We start from the raw sequence: 24,149 nt of genomic DNA, 5'->3' as shown, positions 1-24,149 counted from the left end.
CACCGCGGGGAGGGGGCTTCTCCATCTTTAACTTAGTTTACCCTCCCCGCGGCCCACGTGCCCTCTGGGCAGACAGGAGGAGTCATACGATGGTACCGAATAGCGGGACCATCGGACTCAGAAAGTAGTAATAAGCAGGAAAGAACTCGAAGGCCGAGCCAAGGGTTCTGCCATTGGCCCTTCGAGGGAAGGCCCATGGGGTCATGGACGGAGGTTCATGACCCCCTCGAGATGGGCAAAGGGCAAGAGAGGGTGGGTAGCCGGCGTCTACTCACCCTCGTGTATATATAAATGGTTAGGATACGTTAAACGTATGAAAACGGGGGTCCATCCGGAAGTACTACAGATGCGAAATTCCTGGATGGACCCCAGACGTTCGGGTTAGGTACGCCCGCAGGGGTTTTAGTGGGTAGGCTCCTCGGAGCAACAGTTCCGAGGAGAGAGTCCCACATACCCCGTCTCCCTCCCCCGGGGGAGACGGGGATGCGTAATGCATTTCCCCTGCGTCACAAAAAAAAAGGGGGGGATAGAGTGTGTTTTGAAGTGGTGTGAGTCAGATTTTGTTCGTGTGGCGTTTGAGTTTGGTAGTAGTGTGAATGTAATGACTTTGACTTGTTTGTTGCGTGAGGTTGCTGTGGTTAGAACTCGGTTGATTGAGTTTAGAACTGTTTCTTATGGTATCGTTGAGACAATGTTGATTGGAAGTAATGTTGGAAAGAATTTGGAAAGTGAGATTATATCTGTTTTTCCGAAGGTTAGTGCTGTTGATTTGGGTGTTGGTCGCAGTCCCGAGTATATTCCTGGTGAAGCCTTTGATATCTCTTTTGTTAATGCTATGATTGAATTTTTGCATATTATAAAGTTAGCTGATGGAGTAAATGCAAAGGAGTATCAACGGTACATATCAGATTTGGCTTGTGAAGATATGTCAATTAGTTCGTTTGTTTTGGATGAACTAAAATCTAAAAATTTTAACTTATATGATAATTATAATAAAATTTGGTTAATAAATGAGAATGAAACCAAGAAATATATGTATGGGTATTGTAAGAGTGGTTATGTTAGATATGATAAAGGTTTCAAACGATTTACTTGTTCTGAAAGGTACGTTTTGGTATGTAGGACTGAAATTATGTTAGATGTTGATATTTGTAGAAATATTGTGGATGTACCACTTGAACAGGTAAAGTTGCCGAAACTAAATTGGGTTAATGGTCCACCTGGTTGTGATAAGACTACCTTTATTGTGGGGCAAGCTGTGTTTTCAAGTGAGGGTTCTGATTTGGTTTTGACTATGACTAAGGAGGGTGTTAATGATGTTCGTAGACGTGTTTTGGAAATGAATCCAAGTGTAATGTTAAAAGAGACGTTAGGACAGTAGCGTCTCTACTTGTTAATGGTAGTAAGATAGATTATACGCGAGTGTTTGTAGATGAAGCTTTGATGATGCATGCTGGTGTGATAGGTTATGTCACGGCGTTGTCTGGTGCGAAAGAGATTGTGATGATTGGAGATGTTAACCAGATTCCATATGTGGATAGGGACCATGTGTGCCCTTTATATTTTTCACATCCAAAAAAATTTTGTAATATTGGAACTGTGTTGAAGGTGACTTATAGGTGTCCAATAGATGTTGCGTTTGCTCGTAAGGAATTTTATCCTGATATCTATTCAAAAAATAATTTGGTTAGATCTGTGGCTAATTTTCCGTTATCTGGAAATTATGATATTATTCCTAGGGATACTAATAAGTGTTTGTACTTGGTACATTTCCAGTTAGATAAGGAGAAGTTGATAAGGGACGGTTTTGGAAAGGGGAAGAATTCTGCTGTTCTGACTATTCATGAGGCACAGGGACTTACGTATGAAAGTGTTGTTTGTGTGCGGTTGAATTCTAAACCGTTGATTTTGTACGATAGAATTGAGTACTCGATTGTGGCTATATCTAGACATACTAAGTCATTTATTTATTACTCGGACGTGACGGATAGTACTAGTAAGTTAGTGAATATTGGTTTAAGTGAAGATACTGCAAGTATTTGCGTGGTTGGAATAGTGTAAGGGCTGGTGTGGATTGTGTTGCTGGTGGAGACTTGAGTGTTTGTTTGGGAGATTATATTCCTGAGACTTATATGTTGGATTTGAATAGGTATGGTAGTGAGTTTGAAGATGCTGTTAAGGATGTCCCACATGTAACTCACGATATTGAAAGACCGTACAAGTTGATAAATTCGGTGTCTTTTGAGCTTAAAGGTAAACCGGTTATAACTCCTAATTTTGAGGAAGATGTACATTATCTCCAATTGTGGTATGATGATAAGTTGCCAGGTGTAGCTTGTGAGATATATAATAATGATCAATTGATGATGGAGATGGAGGATACATCGCTTGTGCTGGATAAATTAACTGTAGATCCTACTCGTGGAGTGATGCGTATACCGAGGTATGGAAAGTTACGACCGATATTGAGAACTATGATATCGAGTAATAGATTACCGTCGCAAAAGGAGTCGATATTGGGTGCAGTTAAGCGGAACTTGAGTGCTCCTTTGTTGGAAGTGATAGAATGTATTCAAGAAGACTTGCTGATTTGTTGGTTAAGAATTTTGTTAATTCAGCTATAAGACCAGAATTGAGTGATTTGTTTCGGAGTTATGAAATGAATAAAGTGGATATTAATCCAAAGTTGGTAGTTAAACAAACAACCGCCTAGTGTGAAAAGGAATGCTTGTAGTGATGTACCCCTTTGTTATCGTCCGTTTAATGTGTACTCTTATATGATTAAGTCTAATGTTAAACCATGTTTAGAGATGAGTGGTAGTGGTAAGTATGCGAGTGTTCAGACTATTGCGTATTATAATAAAAGTTTATTAAATTCGTACAGAACCTGGTTAATTCCTTTTCTAAATATTTGTAGTTGCGCTGAAACACTGTCGGTGAAACAATGCGGCTTTACAAACCTAAGTCGTAAAGAGTTTGCTTTTCTTACATATTCACGTAGAATTGCCAATTGTTGTTGCGCTGAAACACTGTCAACGCGAAAACAATAGGAACAAAAATAATTGTATATTAAGATGTTAAAACATAAAAATAAAAATCTAAGTAAAGGGCATATAAGAGTTAATAATAAAAAAATACTTAAATATAAAATATAGACATATAATAGTAATAAAATTCTTCAATAAAATTCTTACACATGTTTCGATGGTATAACAATAATATATAACTCGTTGGTTGATAGGAGTTTACCGGCCCTGGGTGGACCATTTCCGAATGAATTTTATGTTCATCCGGATCATAGTAGTATAAAGACATAGATCGAATCCCTTAGTTATTATTTGTTGCGCCGAAAGGCACAACAAAATTGGAAAAATTTAAATATTTTGTAACCTTTTACGCCAAAATTGTATCAGCTTGAATAATGCCTCGAGCACGTATACTTTAAATTATGTCAGTATACGTACAGTGTAAGTGAAAAATTTAAATATTTTGTAACCCTTTTACGCTAAAATTATATCAGCAATAAATGCCATACGGCAAATATTTTGCGCAAAATTTATAGTAAAGATTCACACAGATTGAGTGCGAATTAATAGTTTACGCTTTAGATAATATTGTATGAACTACAAAAAAAAGAAATGTATATCTATTCCATACCTGCGGTCTGTGCTCACATCCCGATAACTCTAAAGTCGATCAAAATAAATTAATAAATTAAAATGTCAAGGCTTTTTATAAACGAGCAATTGTAGTTAACTAATAAAATTCATTTTTAATTACATACGTATAATGCTTTAATTTCAAACATTGTAATAAATTAACATCACATTTGTTTGACAGATGTTTCTTATTGGATGCTCTAACTGATAATAATAATTAGGCAATATTCTTCAATTAGACTTTTATAATCAGGATTTTATTATTAATGCACAATACAATCGCCCGTCATAAGGGAATAACAATAGAGTAACCATGGTATAAATACAAGATTATACTCATCCGGTGGACAAGTTTAGAAGGCTTCTGCGTAGCAGCCTGCCTACGTCGCATTCGTGCAATCTAGGTAATGTTTGGAGCACTTCGGCCCGGCTAAAATATGGCTGCCAGATGTTTAGAGCAACAGTATCAATTAATTTCACTAAATTATTAAATCCGTTATAATGAAATTCCAGTAAATCATGAAGGAAACATAAAATTTATGATTCCTAGAACTAGAATATTGAACAGGAAACATAGGAACTCAAACAGACTGTTCCACCTGCTGAGGGAGTCCAAGGTCAAGCGAAGCTTAAGGCTGTGCGACACATTTCAAGGACAACCTTCTCTGTAGGAAGATAAACAGAGTGGCGATCGAACTAGTAAGTCCTGGTGATATACCAGAGAATCATTTTATAATTATTTCGAGCTGATTCAAGGTCATCCGGTTAATTAATTAGATAAATCCGATCACAGTAGAGATACGCTTGAATCGCGCATAACGCGCATTAAACAAAAAGCTTGCAATCCAATAAGTGAAGAAGTCCGGGTTTTGAAAATCTTTCCCCAGGTCACAAAGATAAAATAAGTAATAAATTTTACAAATCTAAGTCGTAAAGAGTTCGCTTTTCTTACATATTCACGTAGAATTGCCAAATATCATTGGCTCTCCTTTACTAAATGTGAAATACAAAATTGGTTTGTTATAATTCAAACCAAGGACTAATGATTTCTCAAAAATCAAACTTGTTAAGGATTTCAAAAGACATTGATTGAGAATATACAGGTATATCTCATTTAATTAAATCAGGTATTTATACTCTATAGATGATTTAAACAAATTACAAAAGATCATTACGACTCCCGTTTCAATATTATCTATGACAATCAACTTCCAGAGAACATTAAATAGTGATGAAAAATTAAATGAAGGATCAAATATAAATCTTTTCACTGAAAGTGATTCAGAATGTTTTGTTACCAAAACCTCTAAATCACTTTGGAATAAGATTTAAAAGCTTTGAATGCCTAAAAGGGCTGGACGGCGTATCCAAATAAAAAAAAAACCCTGCACGTGAATTGCTGTTTTTCATTAACGTCGTGTAAACCATGGGTCAATTATGCTAGCATAATTTGAAAGGTTCATACACACAGTTAGTAGAAATAAAGTCAAGTTTTGACTTGCTTATAGTGTTAGAAGTTACATAATATTTCATTTGGTTTGTTATATACAGCTTTTATAAAGTTTTCGTTTTTAGCCTCTATTACAATGTTTCTGATAGCAAACTCAGTGCTATCACTTGTTATTTTGTAGTATCCTTTTTACACGAAATTTTAATTAAACGATAAATTAGATATAAAAACGAAAATAAAAATTACCTCCTATTTTAATCACGTTCATATTTGTTGTAAATAACATCAACGCCGTAGACATCGCTGTTGGCTTAGTACAACAACCGCTTCATCTAATATAATTTCTTGTGATGATGTCTTGAATTCTTCATGAGTGATGAACTATGTCTGCCTCTTGTAAACATTTTTTGCTTACTGAATGTTATTTCCATAATTTTCTTCCATACAGTTTTCTGTAATAACATTAATTCATATGTAATCAGCAAATAAAACACTTTTTGCATAACAGATAATAAATTATGTTCTTTATAAATCATAATTCATTTTTAGTGTAGCATATTGGTATTACTCTTTGTATTCACATAATATTTTACTATTTGTAAAAATAGGTTTCTTTAATAGTATTCGACTTAAAATAAAACTAATTAATGACTTATGTAACACTTTTGTAACGAATAAAATTATAAAATTTAATATTTGATAAAAATTCAAATTAATACAAAAGAGTTCGATTATTCAATTGCCACAAGCAATATGAGACCCTACAGTTTTAATGCCGGTTTCGAATGGCAGTTTTTTGAGAGACGTTTCTGTAGGCAAGGATACACTCGGAAGGTTGCCGATCTTCCGAGAAGGGACACAAGTGCGGTCTGTCATGCTACATTCATGTGAAATCTAATATACATAAAAATAATAGATACATTTCAACCTTCTGAATGTCGATTAGAAGATCGAAATATGTATCATTTATTGGATTTCACACATCATTTGGTTTTACCAACTGACTTCTTTGCGAGGCTTATTTACCTCTTTTATATTAATTTGAATTTTTATTCTTTTGAACTTTAGGATATTTCCATTATAAATTTTGAATTTTGAAATTTTAATATTTAATATATGAAACAATAAGTATTAAACAAAATATTGTACATTAATGCTGCATTATTTTGCATATCCTTAATCACTATGAATACAATATAATTACATTTAAAAAAATGTTATCCAAATATCGATTTAAGGAATTCTGTTCTGTCTTCTACTCGTGTATTTGCTTTCTTATTCCTTATTTCATTATCAGTATCCCTTTGTTTAACTTCAGGCAATTCAAACGTCGTGTCCTCCCCTTGTTCATGTTTTCTACGCAGCTTTTTACTTCTGTCTACATTATATGAGAAGAAGTTAATTTCTCTCTTAGCTTGCGCTATCTCTGTTAAAAGTCTTTGCTTATGAACTGCGCGTTCATATGCTAATCGTTCACTCAAATGAATCCATTTAAATCTGTAAAAAAGAAATAAAATGTAAATAATATTAATTAATTAAATGAGTAATAAATAAAAATAAGAAATAATAAATAAAATAAAATTCTTATTTTACCTAGGCAAATACTTTATATTCCACATAACATCATAGAATTTGCTTTTCTTTCTTGTGGATACTTGAGTATTGTTTAACGTCTCTGCTACAAATTTTGCTACTTTTTTACTTTCAAATTCTATCCAACCTTCAGTAAAATGCTTGATTACTTTCTTGGTTTTCTTTTTATGTTTCACTGATTGTGTCTCTATAAATGTTTTACAATATTTTAAATTTAATAATGTTATATTTATAATCAACTATTTAAAATAATTGATTTTCTAATTATGTTCTATTTTTGTTTCTGCACTAGACTGTCGTAGAATTCTTTCTCATTTTCTACAAATGTCAGACATACTTATCTCACTTCAAAAAATACACTAGTTCAGCTACAGAAAACAGATTTTAAATGGAAGGCATCCAAAATGATGCAATCACAACTAGAAATTTCTAAATGCAGCCCATAGTACAATCAACAAAAGAATTTTTTTTAAACCATCTTATATAACCATAAAGATTGCAATGCCTAAATTTTAAGCAGAATCGTAAAGCTCGTAACATATTCTTGTAAAACTTGTAAAAATTTTTAAACACTTGTACCTTTACAAAATATTTTTACCGACAGCTTCTTACTAGCCATAAAATTTATAAGAAATCATAGATACTTACGAATACTCGTACATCTTACACAATACATACGCATAAAATTAGAATATTAGCCATAAGATCTTACAAGTTTTACAAGAACACGTTAAGCCCATTCTACAATTGCGTGAGTGTAGTTGTAAATAGTTGTAGTTGTAAGAATTGATCAATTACTGTCGAATATGAGAAGAACATTCAACTGTGATTGATCAATTCTTACAACTACGCTTACGTAATTGTAGAATAGGCTTTACGAGTCTTACGATTCTGCTTAGAATTGACTTATAAATTTGAGATTAAATTAAATTATATAATACACACAATAAATGATACAATAAAAACCTAAGATTAACCATTGTCGACTAGCTGCAGATATACTCTGCCTACTTTCCCATAAGCAGAAAACATCTCTCGGATCATCGTGATGTTCATATATTTCGGAATTGTGGACAAATAGATTATTCCTCTTTTAACACTTTTACCATTTTTCACGACCTTTTTTTGAATTTGTGCCAACTCATCTGCGTCGCAATCCATTGCATGGTTGTCTTCGTTGCTCTCGTTCGAATTTTCTTGAACCATTTTTGAGTTATTCAAAATTAATTAAATAACTTCTTTGATTAATAGTATCTGGATTTAATACAGCCAAGATTAATTACACAACGAATATTGTTAATTAGCACGAGCTAGCACTGCTCGCACCATTCCTCGCTACAGAATGACTAAGCCAGAGAGAAACTTTTTTCTCTGACTAAGCTAAGAATGATCGAAAATAACAAAATGGCGTACACGCATTCCATGACCATGCAGTATACACTCCACTTTACCGGAATTTCCGAAGATTGGCGAAGATCCGGAGATCGGCTAGTTTCGAGAATGCAAGCGGGCTTCGCTATCCCTTTCTTGAAGCCATACAAACGTGATTACAGCGCACGCGCAGTTTGCTACACTGTCGGTACGATTCGTAACCTCAATGATAACGTACTTCAACGATTAATATCTCGTTTCACTGAGCAGAGCCACTTTTTCTGCCAGATTCTTTCGTTACGTGCAAAAACACATCCGATAAGCACAATTTCATCGAAATTGAAGGTAAGAGGATCTTTTGAAAAAATATGTTTATATGTATATACATATAACAAATATACGAGGAAATGTAAGTTCACATCAGAGCAAAAAAGATTGCTATTTACGATGTCAGAATAAAATAAAAAAGTATTTAAGCATTCAATCATCGCAAGAGTTAATTGAAAAATTAAATGTGATCATATAGTGTCTGTCGCAAATTTTTGCATAAAACTACAAGATGCGGGATATATACAGTATCAGCAGGACCTAGCAGACTTAGTAGAAATATAGCTATAGTAGTTTGCCAAAATGGCAAATAATTAAGCAGATTTGCAAGTCATCTAATGCAGGTTAGCAGCAGGAACTGAGTATCTATTAAATGTACATTTTTTTCTTTTTCTGTAAATTTTTTATTTATTGTCACTTAATGTATTTACAAAATGTTCAGTAAACGATAAATTTAATGTTGACAATTGATATCACTCTGCTATAATTCTGCTTGGAAATACTATTAGTCTCTGTTAAGAGTCTAATTACCAGATACAAAGTAAACTTAAGTATTTTGCTGATGTGTCACAAAAGTTGATGAAAAGCTATTATAATAATGTCTTGATAGCATAAAATTATATATTTCTAAATTGTTTCAGAAAGCATGTTCTTATTCATGTTTTGTGATGGATAAGACCGAAATACAAGCGACAATCTTATTTTTTGCTAAAGCACGTGAATTAGTTGGCTGTAAAGAATGTAAGCTTTCTATACAAAAAACATTATCATCTGCTGATCTTTTTGACAAAATAGTCCATGCCTTTGAGCTAGAAAGTATACGTAATCAAATAATACTAGCTGTAAACGACGAATTTGTTGTTCCAAATAGCATTCTTATACTATCGGAAAACGATAAAATTGCAGTTATTCCACCACTTAGCGGAGGTTTGTTTAACAGAAATAAAATTATAAATTTATATTATTGTTTCCATATATTTATATTTTATCTGTAATATTTCTTGAACGTGTTAAGTAAGCCCGTATTTTTTTATTCATACATTAAACTGTTATTAAGATATTTTCTAACGCATGTAATGTCAATTAATAACTCAAAAAATGTAATGTAAGTTAAATAAGAAATAAAATTAGTTGTGCTATATTATTTGTTTAGGATAATGGAGATACTAAAGAACTTTGTTAAGCTGCAACAAGAAGAATTAAATATTATAGAAATCATGGAGCTAGTGACATTTCCTAACTGTGGAGCAATATCTAATTTTATTGGAGTTACTCGAGATAATTTTGAAAATAAGAAGGTAAAGTGCAGAAATCAATTTGAAGTTTTCTAAGTATTTTTTTGATGAATTATTTAAAATTTTTAATATGTATATATATATATATATATATATACTATGTAAATGCTGAATTTACATAAATTTGTTTAGAATAAAACTATATTTCAACCTTATTTAATTTTACATAAATTATATGAAAATTTTATTTAACGATGAGAGCAGACTTTAATAATATTTACTTAAAAAAAGCAATATAAGAAAATGCTAAACAATTTTCTTGCTTTATTTGAAAATTTTTTTTCATAAAATAGTTCTTTACTGACTTGCTGTTATTTTATTCATAAAAAATGATTACTCTGATTTAATGTTATTAATTGTGTTCTGTTGCTTTAAACATATAACCATAAAATAGATTTTGAGTTTAAAAAACACAACCACAAGAATACATGATAAGAGTCAGTATAACATGTAAAGAAAATAAATAAATAAATTTTTCTTTTGTATTACAAAAAGCATATAAATAAAACTTATAGAGTGTTGTTTTGTGCAAATATATAATTTGTATTAATCAATAAGAGATAAAAATGTAGCATCGTCTATTGTTTGGACGAAAGAAAAAATATTCTAAATCTCTTGGATTTTACTCATGAAATGATAAGAAATCATTAATGAAAAATTGTTTTTAAAAATAATTGCAAACAAATGTTTATGAATAATGATCCTTTTATTAACATTTTTGTAAATTTAAAGTCAATTATTTTGAAATTTTATCTAGGTAATTAAACTGGAATATGAAGCTTATGAATCAATGGCTTTAAAAGAGATGACTAATATCTGTAACAAAATTCGTTCACAATGGAATGTAGAAGGCATCGCCATATATCATCGTATTGGAGAAGTACCGATATCCAAAGCAAGCGTTGTAATTGCAGTTTCCTCTCCCCATAGAGAGCAATCACTGAAGGCAGTAGAATATGCTATTAATGCGTTAAAAGCATCAGTGCCCATTTGGAAAAAAGAAGTATACGAAACAGGGGAACCACAATGGAAACAAAATAAAGAGTGTAAATGGATAAATAGTAAATAACTTTTTAATTATCAATTCTGAATATTTTCTTATGCATGTTTCCTTAAATATTTGCTATAGTTGGTATGTCTTTCATAATATTCATATTTTAATTGAAAGAAATCTTTATAATATATGTAATTAGAAGATTTATTTACAATATTATTGATGTTGCGTTATTGCATGGCTATCTGCGTTGACTTATTGATTTATTTAGTTTTATATTTTCCTTTCCAAAAAATCTATTTTTTTTTTACATTATGGTCTTCCTCGCTTGGATGTAGATTGCTATAAGTCTTCGACACTTTCATTAAGTGGGTACTTATTTTTCTTATAAATCTCTTGCGATATTTTTTATTTTTAGCGTTTAAAGTGATTTTAAACTATCAGTTTAAAATTATTTTAAATGTAGCATTTTGATATCTTTATAATAAAGATAAATTTTAACTAGAAATATAGTAATTCCTGTTTATTTTTTGTGTTATGTATACAAAAAAATACAATTGTAAGTACACAACAATTTTATTTGAAAGGCTTATACCATGAACGCAAGATAACGGTAGCGAAATTTAAATTTTATTAATGTTTAATACGTAGTGATAATAAACGTTTCGGTCATTAATTAGACCTTCAGTATTAATAATTTTTAAAACCAGAACTTAAAATTCGCAATTCTATCAATTCACCTAACATGTTAAATTTTTTATTTAGTAAATTACAATATCTTTCTAATCAACGCAACAATTTATACGAAATTAATTCAAAAATGTGGTAGTCATACGATAATCGATTTCATGCTTTACAGAACCAATGTATTTGTCTCTTAAGTCACATCATCACAATGATTGACATGATTGCACAGAATTTGGCAACTCCGTGCAAGACAAATATTGTGATGATGTGACTTAAGAGACAAATACATTGGTTCTGTAAAGCATGAAATCGATTATCGTATGACTACAATATTTTTGAATTAATTTCGTATAAATTGTTGCGTTGATTAGAAAGATATTGTAATTTACTAAAAAATTTAAATAAAAAATTTAACATGCTAGGTGAATTGATAGAATTGCGAATTTTAAGTTCTGGTTTTAAAAATTATTAATACTAAAGAAGGTCTAATTAATGACCGAAACGTTTATTATTACTCTATGTATTAAACATTAATAAAATTTAAATTTCGCTACCGTTATCTTGCGTTCGTGGTATAAGCCTTTCAAACAAAATTGTTGTGTTTTTATTTGAACCACGTTTTTCTTTGTACAATTGTAAGTGTAACTAAAATAAGAGGACTAACTTCAGGGGCGAGTTATTTCAGTAACGGTGGATTTGTGCATGTTTACATGAACTTTTTTTCGTGTTTTAATTACCCCCTGTATAACAGAATAACATAATTAAATACAATATATTTTTATTTAGTTAGTATAGTTAACATAGCATATAGATAAACTATATCAGATTAAAATTCGAAAATGTTACTAAATCTACAGCTTCGAAAGAGGAAGCTCAGATGACTTCAAATATAAATGAAAAAGTACCAAATAAAGATGTTGTCGATCAAAACCTTGTACAAATTCGAGCAAATTCAGAAGAATTAAATCGTAGAATAGAATCATTTATTGAAAGAAAGCGCCAACATGTAAATACTGTAAATGTTCAAGAGTTTTGCCGCTACAGGTCAGTTCATTATTAATATTAAAATAAAAGAATTTACATGTGTATTCTAATATAATTTTCATTATAATTATAGTATGTATACATAACTGATATAATTATAAGCTGAAATTATTGTAACTAATTGCTATAAATAATATATCTACAGTGAAAATAATGGTAATGAAAATTCTTGTGCAAGAGTAGATGCCATTCTTATTCGACGAAAAGATTCCAGAAGTCATATAAAAGGTAATAATACAAGTAGTATATAATTTAATTTTTTATTGCCCACTCGATATTTCGTATTGTTAAATGTTTATGTTATTAGTATTTTACTTTTTTCATTAATTTCTATGGACATATCGATTTATTATACAAGATTTTATATATATTGCAATCTAATTTATAGAATATATGTATTTTGTTTTATAAACTCGTATTTTTTCGAAAAAATCTTTACGTAGACAATTTTGCAATAATCATTTATATAAACTTGTTTACCTCTTAAGCTAAAATGTTCGATGTAGATAAATTTAAAAAATTATATCCAAATATCATAATTAATTGTATTGTTATTTGTTCATATGATGTATAATTTTATGATAGAGGAAATTATATATAATCAAATTTGTAATTATGTCTAACATTTAACTTGCAATTAAGTTTTTAATCATGATATCTCAATATACATATGAGAGCACTAACTTTTATTTTTTTTCTATATGTATTAAAAAATATATGCAAGTACGCTTTTTTGCACTTGTAAAAATGCAAGTACGCAATTCTAATATACATATATGTATATCTGAAATTATTTTTAGTTCATAGAGTATTAAATGAGTGGGGACCTCAAACTATCGATCAATCAATTTTACGCAAACCAATTACGAATAATACGAGCTTCGATGTTTCGGATTCTTTCCCTATATTGGATGAGAGAATTTCTGTGACAGAACGTATGATAGGAATTAACAAACCAGTACCTAAAGATATTTACAAAAGACTGAAAAATATTGAAGATAGAATATTACATTTGGAAAGTATATCACCGGAATATAAGGATTTTTGGATGCAGTAATTTTACTACCTACTTTGATTTAAGTTGTACGTTTTCCAATGCTACTGTTTATATACATTTAACAAAAAATTGGCATTTATAAGAGAAAAAACGCATTTTATTCTTATTTCATGCATGTGCTTGAAAACTATTATATACTTTAAATGTATTTAATTAAATATGTATATATATATATACATATTTAAACTTGATTTTTTTAAAAGATTTTGTACCCGATTTGTGATGTATAATTTTATATTTTTTTACATTTTGTAGGTAACAAAAGACATCAATTTGAAGGACATTTTGAAACCAATTCAAAAAATAATAAGAATTACTAGATATTTTGTATATTATGTATATGTGCATTATAATTAAATCAAGTTATGGTTTTTCTTTATTTTAATTTATATATTATAAAAGTTGTACTTTTAACTGCACATTTCCTTTCCTTTTTTTTTGGCTATGGCTGTATCGGCTAACTTCGGAGCTCGACAACGATCGCGAACGTTCATCGATATGATCGTGAGAAAATTCAACTGCCACACGCATTGTTTTACGCCCGATAAATTCCACGTCGTCCCGAACAAGCATCGTAGATACTTGTCGCACTCGCGCGTTTAAATTGACGAAATTGACGAAAGACGCTATGCATTCGCGCGAGCAGCCGTGCTGCGAGTCGCGTAAACCTCGTAAATAGAATAGCGTCGTAACGGGCGGAATTTTCGATGGACTGTATGACCGCGTGTACCTACTGCCCAAAATACGATCTCGAATGCCAAGACGACGCATAATGAGTCAAAAATGAAATGCGTACCTGACAAATCCGATCCAATTACTCAAAGTCTTGCCTTTGTGTCCGAACAGTGAAGACGGAAAGTTCATTCGCGACCGTTGCTGGACACTTTAAAGATCCATTGGCTTCCTCCGCTTTCGTTTTCTCCCTTTACTGCACCTGAAGCACATTACACATACACATGAGACTCGATGTACGCATGAAAATATATATTCATATAATTTCGACGAGCCATGTCGAAAAGAAATGCAAGATTCACCTCATTTGTCCTTCGGTATTCCGCGAACGCGGCTAACTTCGCGACTCCACTGTGCTCGATCGCAACGAAAAGCACGAAAGAGGCGATCGAGAACATTCATCAATAAGATCGCAAGTAAATCCGGCTTCCACACGCATTGTCTCACGCACAAATAATCCCCCGTCACTGTCGGAAACGAATATTGCACATACTTGTCGCGAACGCGTATTTGAATTGGTGAGAATTCAACGACGAAAGCGGAAAGACGTTACGTCGCGGCGCGGCGATCGTCTACTGCGCAGCCGCAAGCGGCCGTTCCCCCGTCCCCGAGCCGTGCTGACCCCGTAGGACCGGTAGGACTACGTCACATGACGTCACAGCGCATGACGCGTTCAAAAGACAGTACGGTTAACGGTACCGGCTCGTACCAGTGTACGTTGCGTGGTTTGAATTCTCACCGGTTCAAATACGCATTCGCGACAAGTATGTGCAATATTCGTTTCCGACAGCGACGGGGGATTATTTGTGCGTGAGACAATGCGTGTGGATGTCGGATTTACTTGCGATCTTGTCGATGAATGTTCTCGATCGCCTCTTTCGTGCTTCTCGTTGCGATCGAGCACAGTGAAGTCGCGAAATTAGCCGCGTTCGCGGAATACCGAAGGATAAATGAGGTGAATCTTGCGTTTCTTTTCGACATGGCTCGTCGAAATTATATGAATATATTTTCGTGCGTATATTGAGTCTCATGTATATGTGGAATGTGTAATTGAATACTCATATTATAGTGCCTTATTAATACACACGTCTGAGTCATTCGTGTCCTGCCCATTTCTTTTGTTTTTTGAAATACTAAGAGCACTTGGTCAAATACCGGTTTCTTTTCTATTCTTAAAAAAAGACTTAGCATCTAGAGAAAAGTTTTGTGCGTTACCGGTTTCAATTTGTACGTATCCTTTAACTAGCATAACTCCGAAGTCACCTCCAGTCACAAATGATCCAAGGTGTGTACAGAGTGTACATTTTCTGTAACTAAAAAGTTTTTATTTGTGTTCCTTTATTTTCAACTAATTCTCGGTTGTATTGCGAGAATATTTCGCGTATTGTTAAAAAAAGAATGTAACTCTAAAACAACATATTAGCTCTTAAGTCTTGTGTCCACGATGTTATAAATCAGTCCGAGACCTCGGATGAAGAAAGAATTGACCAATCGCAATGGTCATGTGATCAAATTGTTCAAATGTGATTTGTTAATTTTTTCTCTGTCCGAGGATCTCGGACCGATTTCTAGTGGACATCGCGCTTGAAACGCGATTTTTGCTACCTTTGTTCTAAATGTTGTCAGTAATATTATAAAGAATATTTTCCTGATAAATTATAAGTTTTTTTAATACAATAGCAATAATAAAATCCATTGTTTTAATGTATATGCAATATATCATCAATTTATAGCCATTCATGCATATTAGAAAAACATCATTTTCAACTCAATAACTAAACTTTTTGAACAACCGACACTTGAACTAATTTTTTTCTTGTAGTTTGCAATGTCAATTTTAAGATACTGAACCATACTTTTCCTTTAAATATTTTTGTTTCAGAATTTTATATTTTTATTTGAAACAGTACATTTTTCTGTTTTCGTTAACTATATTTTGTTGTACAATAATTTATCTACAATTTGTTATGAATATATAACTGCACAAATACTTTCTAAAGATGTCAAAATATATATAAAAATTGTTTAATAATTTATATATACTTGTATAAGTGATGAAAATTAAGCGCCCTTTTTTGTTTTAAACTACTCATGTTTGTCCACAATCCTGAAAATTATTCTAAAATTTTGGACAAAAAAAGAATTAACAAATCATATTTGAACAATTCAGTTACATGACCAATCCGATTAATCAATTCTTTCTCCGTCAAAAAAATGTCTAGCATTGGCGTTCAGCGGACTCAACAGTTGAGTGAGCGCTCGCTGTTATTGGTGTATTCTTTTAGATCATCCAATCAGCATTTTAGATCTGAAAGAATATATCAATAGCAGCGAGTGCTTACTTAACTGTTGAGTCCGCTGAACGCAGCCATTGTAGACAAAAGGCTGCGTTCAGCAGAGAAAGCAGTTTTGCAACTGTTGTAAAATTCTTTAATATGATTGGTTTACACATTTAGATTCATAAGGAACCAAAAGCAGGAACCAATCGTATTCAAGAATTTTCCACATTTGCAAAGCTGTTTTTTTTTTATCTGAAAACGCAGCCAAAGCTTTACGATACATTTTCACAAATCGCTCAAACCGGCCGTGTCAACGACAAAAAAGGCTCACGTGATCAAAATTGATGTTTATATTGGCCACGTAGTTCATTTTTATCGCCGGTTTAAGGTTCGTGAAAATGCACCTTTAAAATAGAAAACGCGCGCAATCTATACGTTCTACGTCTATGGAAACGGTGCTCGCTGCCATTCTGGCATTACGTCAATGGTGGAGGTCTCATTGGTTTGGGAGGAGTTGCTGTGACCGCCATTGTTACAACTCTTCGTCATATTACGAAGAAACGTAGTGAGAATCCGATTTATTCGCATTCCTCGTAGTGCGTGTCGAGGCCGAGGTGCCGTTTTCTAGGTGTTAACTTTCCAGTGCAGACCATAGACGGATCCATCAATCGACGCATTCTCAGCGTAGCATGTCCACGATGAATCCCGAGTAGTGAGTAAACTTCCTTCTGCGCAGACATAAGTGTAACAAATTTACCACTTTGTACAAATTATCAAGCGATAATATGGACGTTTCCGTGATGAGAAAGCGTCCACGTTATCGCTCTCGCGGGATCTCTGCTCGCTATGCCAGGGAATAAAAAATACGGTGTGTCCTTTGATTTTCACCGTCTTGACAGATTTACCCTTCCCTCCCGTCGCTTTCCCCTACTACTCGAAACATGGCACTCTTGTATCATAGTCCATATTTCAGTATTTTTTACTGTTAGATTTTTACTTTGCATTAGCCGACCTTGGCTCTTTTCTCTTAATAGTCCTGAGAACAGGCACGTATAAATTGTTAACAAATTGACATCCTTTTTTTGAATTTTCTTAGGAATTATACTTTACAAAATAATTTTTCTAATTTTTAAAAGAATTTACCTTCAAAAAAATTTTTTTAATAGTTTTATTTTACAAAATAGTTTTTCTAGTTTAAATGTCCTGTGTTTGTATTAGTTGTAATTTTAAATTCTTCTTTCTAAAGTTAGAGACATCAAATCATTTCTCTCTGTTTGTAAAATGTTTACAAATTGTAACCATAATTTATGCTAAAATATTTTCTTGTTTCAGCGATTACCTATTTAAATTGCTTCTAATTGGTGATTCTGGTGTTGGAAAATCATGTCTCTTGTTGCGTTTTGCCGATGACACATATACGGAAAGTTATATCAGTACCATCGGCGTGGATTTTAAGATTCGAACCATTGATTTAGATGGAAAAACAATAAAACTACAAATCTGGGATACGGCGGGTCAAGAACGGTTCAGAACAATTACAAGTTCTTATTATCGAGGTGCACATGGTATTATTGTTGTTTATGACTGCACAGATCAGGAGACTTTTAACAATGTAAAACAATGGTTGGAAGAAATTGATCGTTATGCCTGTGATAACGTCAATAAGCTCTTAGTCGGCAATAAATGTGATTTACATACGAAGAAAGTTGTAGATTATACAACGGCCAAGGTAAACAGCACATATACTCTTTTTTTATATTGCATAATTTATTTAATTATGTTACAGTCTTTATTGCATAGCTGTACTTTGTTATAAACAGGAATATGCCGATCAACTCGGAATACCATTTTTGGAAACATCGGCAAAGAATGCAATGAATGTAGAGCAAGCTTTTATGACGATGGCTGCTGAAATAAAACTTAGAGTGGGCCCACCCTCGAGCGGAGCGAGTGATCCAGCCAACAAGGTGAAAATAGAACACGGACGTCCAATCGAATCTTCTAAATCTGGATGCTGCTGAGAACTATAATCTTGTGTCTCGTTTAACCAAAGTAAGCGAAATGAAATGTCTGTATATGTAAGAGTTTAATAGATTTAAACTTGAATGTGAATTATTAATTTATAGGGAACAAATCTTTTTTGCAGAACATCTAATGTGGTTGCGGTCCGAGTACTGCAAAATTAAACTTATTACTGCAAGTATAAGAACATGGAAGTTTTAGTTTATTCCAACAACAAAAAAGAAGGAAAAAAGAATCTAACACACTCATGGACCACCAACTCTTCCTTCAGAGTTGTACGAAACTCTCGTCCGCCTGCCCTAAAATTTCGTTTTTGTAGTTATCTTTCCAAAGAAGAAAAGACGTGGTTAATTAACGCCATTTTCTAGTATAAAGTTCGACTTTAGATAAATTCGTCGAATTAGTATTGATAATATCGAGCGAGTGTAGATGTGCGTGTAATGGGAGGGACAACTCGGGTCTTGAGAAGTAAATTGAATAATACTGTGTATGGTGGTTATTACGATAAGCATCTTTAATTTTCTTTTTTAGCCTAATTGTAATATGTACAATAGAGTATGTGTTTGGCTCTATAGCCATTTCTATTCCTGTATACAATAATCCAGAAAAATTTCTCATGTTTTTTTTATGTTTCATTCTTTATTTTCTTTTAGATGCGTAAAGGATTAGGTCATTTTTTCCTAGTGAAATTCCACATGCGATATCCTTCCTTTCTTTCTCTGTAGAATATATACACATATGTATAATGTATATACACATATATACATATATGTATATATATATACACACACACATGATATAATGTAATTTATAATAACAAAACTATTTCAATGCTAACTTGGAGCGCATACGTGGTGTACGTTACGTGTGTATACGTATATGTATATATATGTATGTACCTACATGTATGTATTTATATATATGTATATATATATATTTATACATATATATATATATGTATATGTATAAAATATATTTAAGAAATATGCTGTTCACGCGCAGCCAAACGATGGAGTGGCGAAATCTTCGTTTGTGTTTTCTTAAATTTTATCATTGATCCTCGTTATGCTTTTTTTACATAGTTCAAATGCGATCCAAGAATCTACAAAAATAATCTGCGAACTAGCTCCGATCGAGCAGAAAAGCGAGGATATTTTATACGAGTTAAGAGATATTACAGTTACATATAATCCAAATCGTAGCTTTGTATCGTGTGAGAGGGCTATTTGTGACGGGTATACGATATAATGGCATTCGAAAAGTTACAGGTATAGTAACTGTAATTATAATAAAATATACGGATGAATAAACAGCTATATCTAAACGAAAAATTGCATTCTTCAAATTCCACGGACATTCAGGGTCATTTCGTAATTATCACCTGGACACGTCACGCACACACGATATATGCATATGATATGCATGCGGGCGTGTAAAGACGTGTAAAGCCTGGCATTATACATGTTCGTTATCTGTCAGCATACCTTGGTATACCTGACGAATCAATTGTTGGCGATGCTTATATTTTAAAATCGTAAATTTTTTTTTATCTAAAAATTTTTTAATTATTAAATTAGGATTAAAATAGGCTGTTCTCCTTTCAGGAGGTACAGTACGATCGAAGTGTATTGTTCTATCTTTATTGTTCATTGAAAGCTATAAGAAGGATAGAATAATATTTGTGTCTCCCAAGGGACTCTATACAATCAAAGGAATAGAGAACAGAAATAAGAATTTCAATCAGAAACTGTATTCCACAAAATATGATTTCTGATAGGTTGAAATTTTTATTCTCCGTTCTCTGTTCACTATTTCTTTGATTATATGGAACTCTTAAAAGGAAATCTAATTATAAATATATAAGATTGAACTATGAATAACGCTCTACGTCAGATTATGCGCGATTTGAAATTTGCAATTAGTTATTTGTTTGAGCTATAGCTGCAAATAACGCGAATGGATGAGTTTGCATTCTTTGTGATTCATTGTTTACTACTCGTGGCAATTCGTCAGCGGAACGGGTTTTTTTTTTACAAATTTAAAGGGCGCGAATCATCACAAATCGCGCCACGTTGACATCTGGCGGGCGAGCTTGTTTACTAAGAATGACATTCTTGTGCGTATTGTTGAACGCGGTGATCAATCGTACATAGATCACGTTTCGCAATCCGAGAAATGCGAGACCGATCGACAAATTAAAAATGCACACATCAACTCATAACGAACAAACAGCGATGGTCGTTCTATAATCGCAGCTCCTGTGAGCTTTTCTGGACTGCTCAAGTGTTACAATCTAACCTAATTTTTTCTTTCATGCTGCTCTGCAAGCATAAACTGTTTCAAAATGATGCAACAATATATGAAGGAATTGGAGCAGGTTTCGATTAATCTTTTTTTTCATCCATTGAAAGATTTATTTCACGATTTATTTCGATATTACATGATTTTATGTATTAGTCATTAAGTTTAATATATGAGATCAGCTTATACAAGAACTAGTCATTTCAATACATTTAATTTTTTTAAATAAATGCAATAAATTTAATGCCATATAATTTATAAATTTCTGTGCATTATCATGTTAAGCTATCATGAACAGATTGCAACATTGTTTCACAGGATCCATTTGACCCTGAAGAATTTGTCGAAAGATTAGCTTGGAGAACTGTCAATGATAACACGAAAGATGGAGGAAAGACATTTTTTGATCCAGTTATCGTTCACGAGACTTTTCTGCAAGCAATTAAAGACTTACAGATCCTACAAGAACGTCAGCAAAAGAAATGCGATAAATTAGAAGCTGCGCTGAAGGAAGAAGAAGCTCGACATACGTTTGAGATATTAGAATTACAGGAGAGAAATCGACATTCTATTGAGTTATTTCATCAGTTAGATGAGAGAATAAATCTCGTGGCTACTAAAGTCTTACATCTGGGAGATCAGTTGGAAAGTGTCAATACACCAAGGGCAAGAGCAGTTGAGGCTCAAAAATTAATGAGGCACTTTTCGGAATTTTTAAGTCCTGGTCCATTAACAGACCCAATTTTCACAGATAAATCCTCGGTAAAGATAGAAAATAATTAAATTATTTTTACAACTAAAAAATTTACTTGCAGAAAAAGAAAGTAAAACATAAAGGAAAAAAAGGAAAAATATACTTTAAAAAAGCATACATTTATTCCTTTATAATTTATTATATATTCCAAAATTATACTTCAAAATTTTAATAATTCAGAATGTTGAAATTCATATTCTCTGGAAAACTTTGTTTTTTTAGTTATATCATAGTAAATAAACGATATATGGAAATAAAGTTTGATAAAGTTTATTTAAATTGATTAATAAAGTTTATTCAATGTTATTTGTTACAGTTGAACGATGCTGCGGATGTGATACAAAAACTCCATCTCATAGCTCAGGAACTTCCCTCTGAAAAATTTGAACACGCCAAGAAGAAAATTGGTGTCAAGTATGATGAAATAGAACGGAATCTAATCGAGGAATTTGTAAGAGCACACAACAGGGAAGATGCGCCGCGTATGAGGGAATTGGCGAGCACTCTGGCAAATTTCAAGGGTTACTCTCAGTGCATCGATGCGTTTATAGAACAAAGTCAAATGGGTTCCTTTGGTGGAAAAGATGTCTTTCAAGATGTCATACCTATGTGTACAAAGTATCACAAGCTTATGCAACAGGTGTTCTCTAATCCTGAGCAAGTGATGGCTAAGTTTGTTTTAAACATATACCATCTGCGCCTTCAAAAATATGCGGTGGCTAAATTAGCTGACAAAAACGATTCCGAAAAATATCTTAAAAATCTGTACGATCTGTATACAAGGACTGTTAAGCTGTCCAACGATCTGAAGGTCTTCAATATGGGCGCTGATGAAACTTATCTTGCCAAACTTACTAGAAACATCTTTCAGAAGTATTTAGATACTTATATTAGGTAAGTGTGTTCATAATTTAGAATTATGCTGCTAGAAATAATAGAGCTGGCCAATGATTATTATTGATTATTTTAGTATCGAAACGAAGGCATTTCGAGAAAAGTCAGCAACTTTACTTATAGAATATTACGAATCCAAAAATCATCAGAAAAAGCAATTGCAAATGGGTGGCTTTCAAGAATTACGTAGAGACTTGCAGGCTGTATTAGGTGCAAGAACGAATATAAATATTGCTCAAATAGAAGATTACGGAGGCGAGACATTTTTATCGGAAGAACTAGCAATCGCGATACTACAGAGAAGCAAACTCGCGTTTCAAAGATGTCAATTACTTTCGCAATCTGTTGATATATCTACAAATGCACTGCAGATCTTGGAAATATTATTACAATATTTAATAAGTGAGCATGTAGACTATGCGTTGGAATTGGGCTTACAAAGTGTACCGATACCAGAGAGTAGGACTCAACCAGAAATTCATTTCTTCAATGTAGTACATCAGTGTAATGCTATTGTCCGACTTTTGGAGGAACAATTCAACGACAGTGTACTGCCTCTTGTTATGTACGCAAGTTTTTTATTTATCTGATATGCTTTTTTTACAATAGCAATACAAGTTATAATACTATTTTTTTTTTTAGTTCGACACCCAAACACGCCGATTGTTTGTTGAAGAAAAAAGCGGTATTAGAGCAAATAGATGTCAAGTTAGACATCGGCTTAGACAGAAGCATAAACGCAATTGTAGGTTGGGTAAAAGTATATTTACAAAGCGAACAAAAAAAGACTGATTTTAAGCCGGAAACCGATGTGGATACTGTAAATACTCCAGCCTGTTTAGTAGTGGTACAGTACGTGAGCGGTATGATACGGCTGATACGAAACACCTTGGACGGCAGGCATTTAGATACCGCTCTTAAGGAATTAGGAATTAGATTCCACAAAATCATTTACGATCATTTACAACAATTTCAATTTAATTCCGCTGGTGCTATGTGCGCGATATGCGACATGAATGAATATCGCAAGTGCATTAAAGAGCTCGAGGTTGAATTTGTTACGAATCTCTTTGATACTTTGCATGCTTTGTGCAACTTGCTGTTGGTTAAACCGGAAAATCTGAAACAAGTTTGCACAGGAGAGCAGTTGGTATGTTGTATAATGTATTGTATTCAAGAAATATATTTTTAGAAATATATATTATATATATATTTTTTTTTTATGATTACAGATGACACTCGATCGTACCGTTCTACTTAATTTTATTCAATTAAGAACTGATTACAAGACACAGAAGTTAGCCAATTGTTTAAAAGGTATAACAACTTAATGACATACTCTGCTTAAATAAAAATCCAAAAAATACTTCATGCTCAGCCTACTTCTCCATGATTAATGATTAAACTAGCTACCAAATATATGAAAACAAATAATATCATGGTTAAATAATTTTTTAATCATTTTTTTAAATATGATTTTCGCCTTTAGGCTCGTTCATCTTGTTATATTGGCAAATATATAGCATTTGCAGAAAATAGTACTCTTCAAAATAGATTTACCCTATTCATTATTTTATTGACAAGTCACAATAAATGAGTTGATTAGAGATAACAAGACATATGAAAATTTTAATTAAATTAAATTTCTGATTTTATATATATATATGTATATATATATCATGCGTTCCAC

The 24,149-nt window shown here is 32.5% G+C and overlaps 4 protein-coding genes across 6 annotated transcripts; 3 read left to right on the top strand and 1 right to left on the bottom strand.

Annotated features, from left to right (window-relative positions):
* Positions 1 to 5,475: 5,475 nt before the first annotated feature.
* On the bottom strand, positions 5,476 to 8,083 carry LOC108769263 (activator of basal transcription 1). The gene is made up of 4 exons (XM_018520147.1): positions 7,680 to 8,083; positions 6,703 to 6,889; positions 6,314 to 6,606; positions 5,476 to 5,561 (listed from the first exon to the last, which is right to left on the bottom strand). Exons 1-3 carry the CDS (start codon positions 7,906 to 7,908, stop codon positions 6,327 to 6,329), a joined length of 696 nt encoding a protein of 231 aa, XP_018375649.1. The 5' UTR covers positions 7,909 to 8,083; the 3' UTR covers positions 5,476 to 5,561; positions 6,314 to 6,326.
* Positions 8,084 to 9,245: 1,162 nt separating this feature from the next.
* Mocs2B (Molybdenum cofactor synthesis 2B) lies at positions 9,246 to 13,769 on the top strand. 2 transcript variants are annotated; one of them, XM_018519248.1, is made up of 7 exons: positions 9,246 to 9,327; positions 9,554 to 9,698; positions 10,453 to 10,741; positions 12,234 to 12,420; positions 12,566 to 12,648; positions 13,221 to 13,503; positions 13,733 to 13,769. In XM_018519248.1, the coding sequence occupies exons 2-6, from the start codon at positions 9,558 to 9,560 to the stop codon at positions 13,475 to 13,477; spliced, it is 957 nt and encodes a 318-aa protein (XP_018374750.1). In that variant the 5' UTR covers positions 9,246 to 9,327; positions 9,554 to 9,557; the 3' UTR covers positions 13,478 to 13,503; positions 13,733 to 13,769. The 2 variants fall into 2 exon arrangements, with proteins under 2 accessions (XP_018374750.1, XP_018374745.1); XM_018519243.1 differs by having other exon boundaries at positions 10,453 to 10,756.
* A 3,152-nt stretch (positions 13,770 to 16,921) lies between these two features.
* Rab1 (RAS oncogene family member Rab1) lies at positions 16,922 to 19,114 on the top strand. Of its 2 annotated transcripts, none has more exons than XM_018520766.1 (4): positions 16,922 to 17,200; positions 17,821 to 18,217; positions 18,309 to 18,540; positions 18,615 to 19,114. In XM_018520766.1, exons 1-3 carry the CDS (start codon positions 17,178 to 17,180, stop codon positions 18,507 to 18,509), a joined length of 621 nt encoding a protein of 206 aa, XP_018376268.1. In that variant the 5' UTR covers positions 16,922 to 17,177; the 3' UTR covers positions 18,510 to 18,540; positions 18,615 to 19,114. The 2 variants fall into 2 exon arrangements, with proteins under 2 accessions (XP_018376268.1, XP_018376261.1); XM_018520759.1 differs by having other exon boundaries at positions 16,924 to 17,200; positions 18,635 to 19,114.
* Positions 19,115 to 20,554: 1,440 nt separating this feature from the next.
* On the top strand, positions 20,555 to 24,037 carry Sec10 (Exocyst complex component Sec10). The gene is made up of 6 exons (XM_018519055.1): positions 20,555 to 20,887; positions 21,130 to 21,573; positions 21,882 to 22,459; positions 22,536 to 23,024; positions 23,102 to 23,609; positions 23,692 to 24,037. The coding sequence occupies exons 1-6, from the start codon at positions 20,855 to 20,857 to the stop codon at positions 23,788 to 23,790; spliced, it is 2,151 nt and encodes a 716-aa protein (XP_018374557.1). The 5' UTR covers positions 20,555 to 20,854; the 3' UTR covers positions 23,791 to 24,037.
* Positions 24,038 to 24,149: the final 112 nt, after the last annotated feature.

The sequence above is a fragment of the Trachymyrmex cornetzi genome, unplaced genomic scaffold, assembly GCF_001594075.2.
Source record: "Trachymyrmex cornetzi isolate Tcor2-1 unplaced genomic scaffold, Tcor1.1 scaffold122, whole genome shotgun sequence".
Lineage (NCBI taxonomy): Eukaryota > Metazoa > Arthropoda > Insecta > Hymenoptera > Formicidae > Trachymyrmex > Trachymyrmex cornetzi.
The sequence above is the reverse complement of the archived record's forward strand: the minus strand, read 5'-3'. Positions and strand labels throughout refer to the sequence as shown.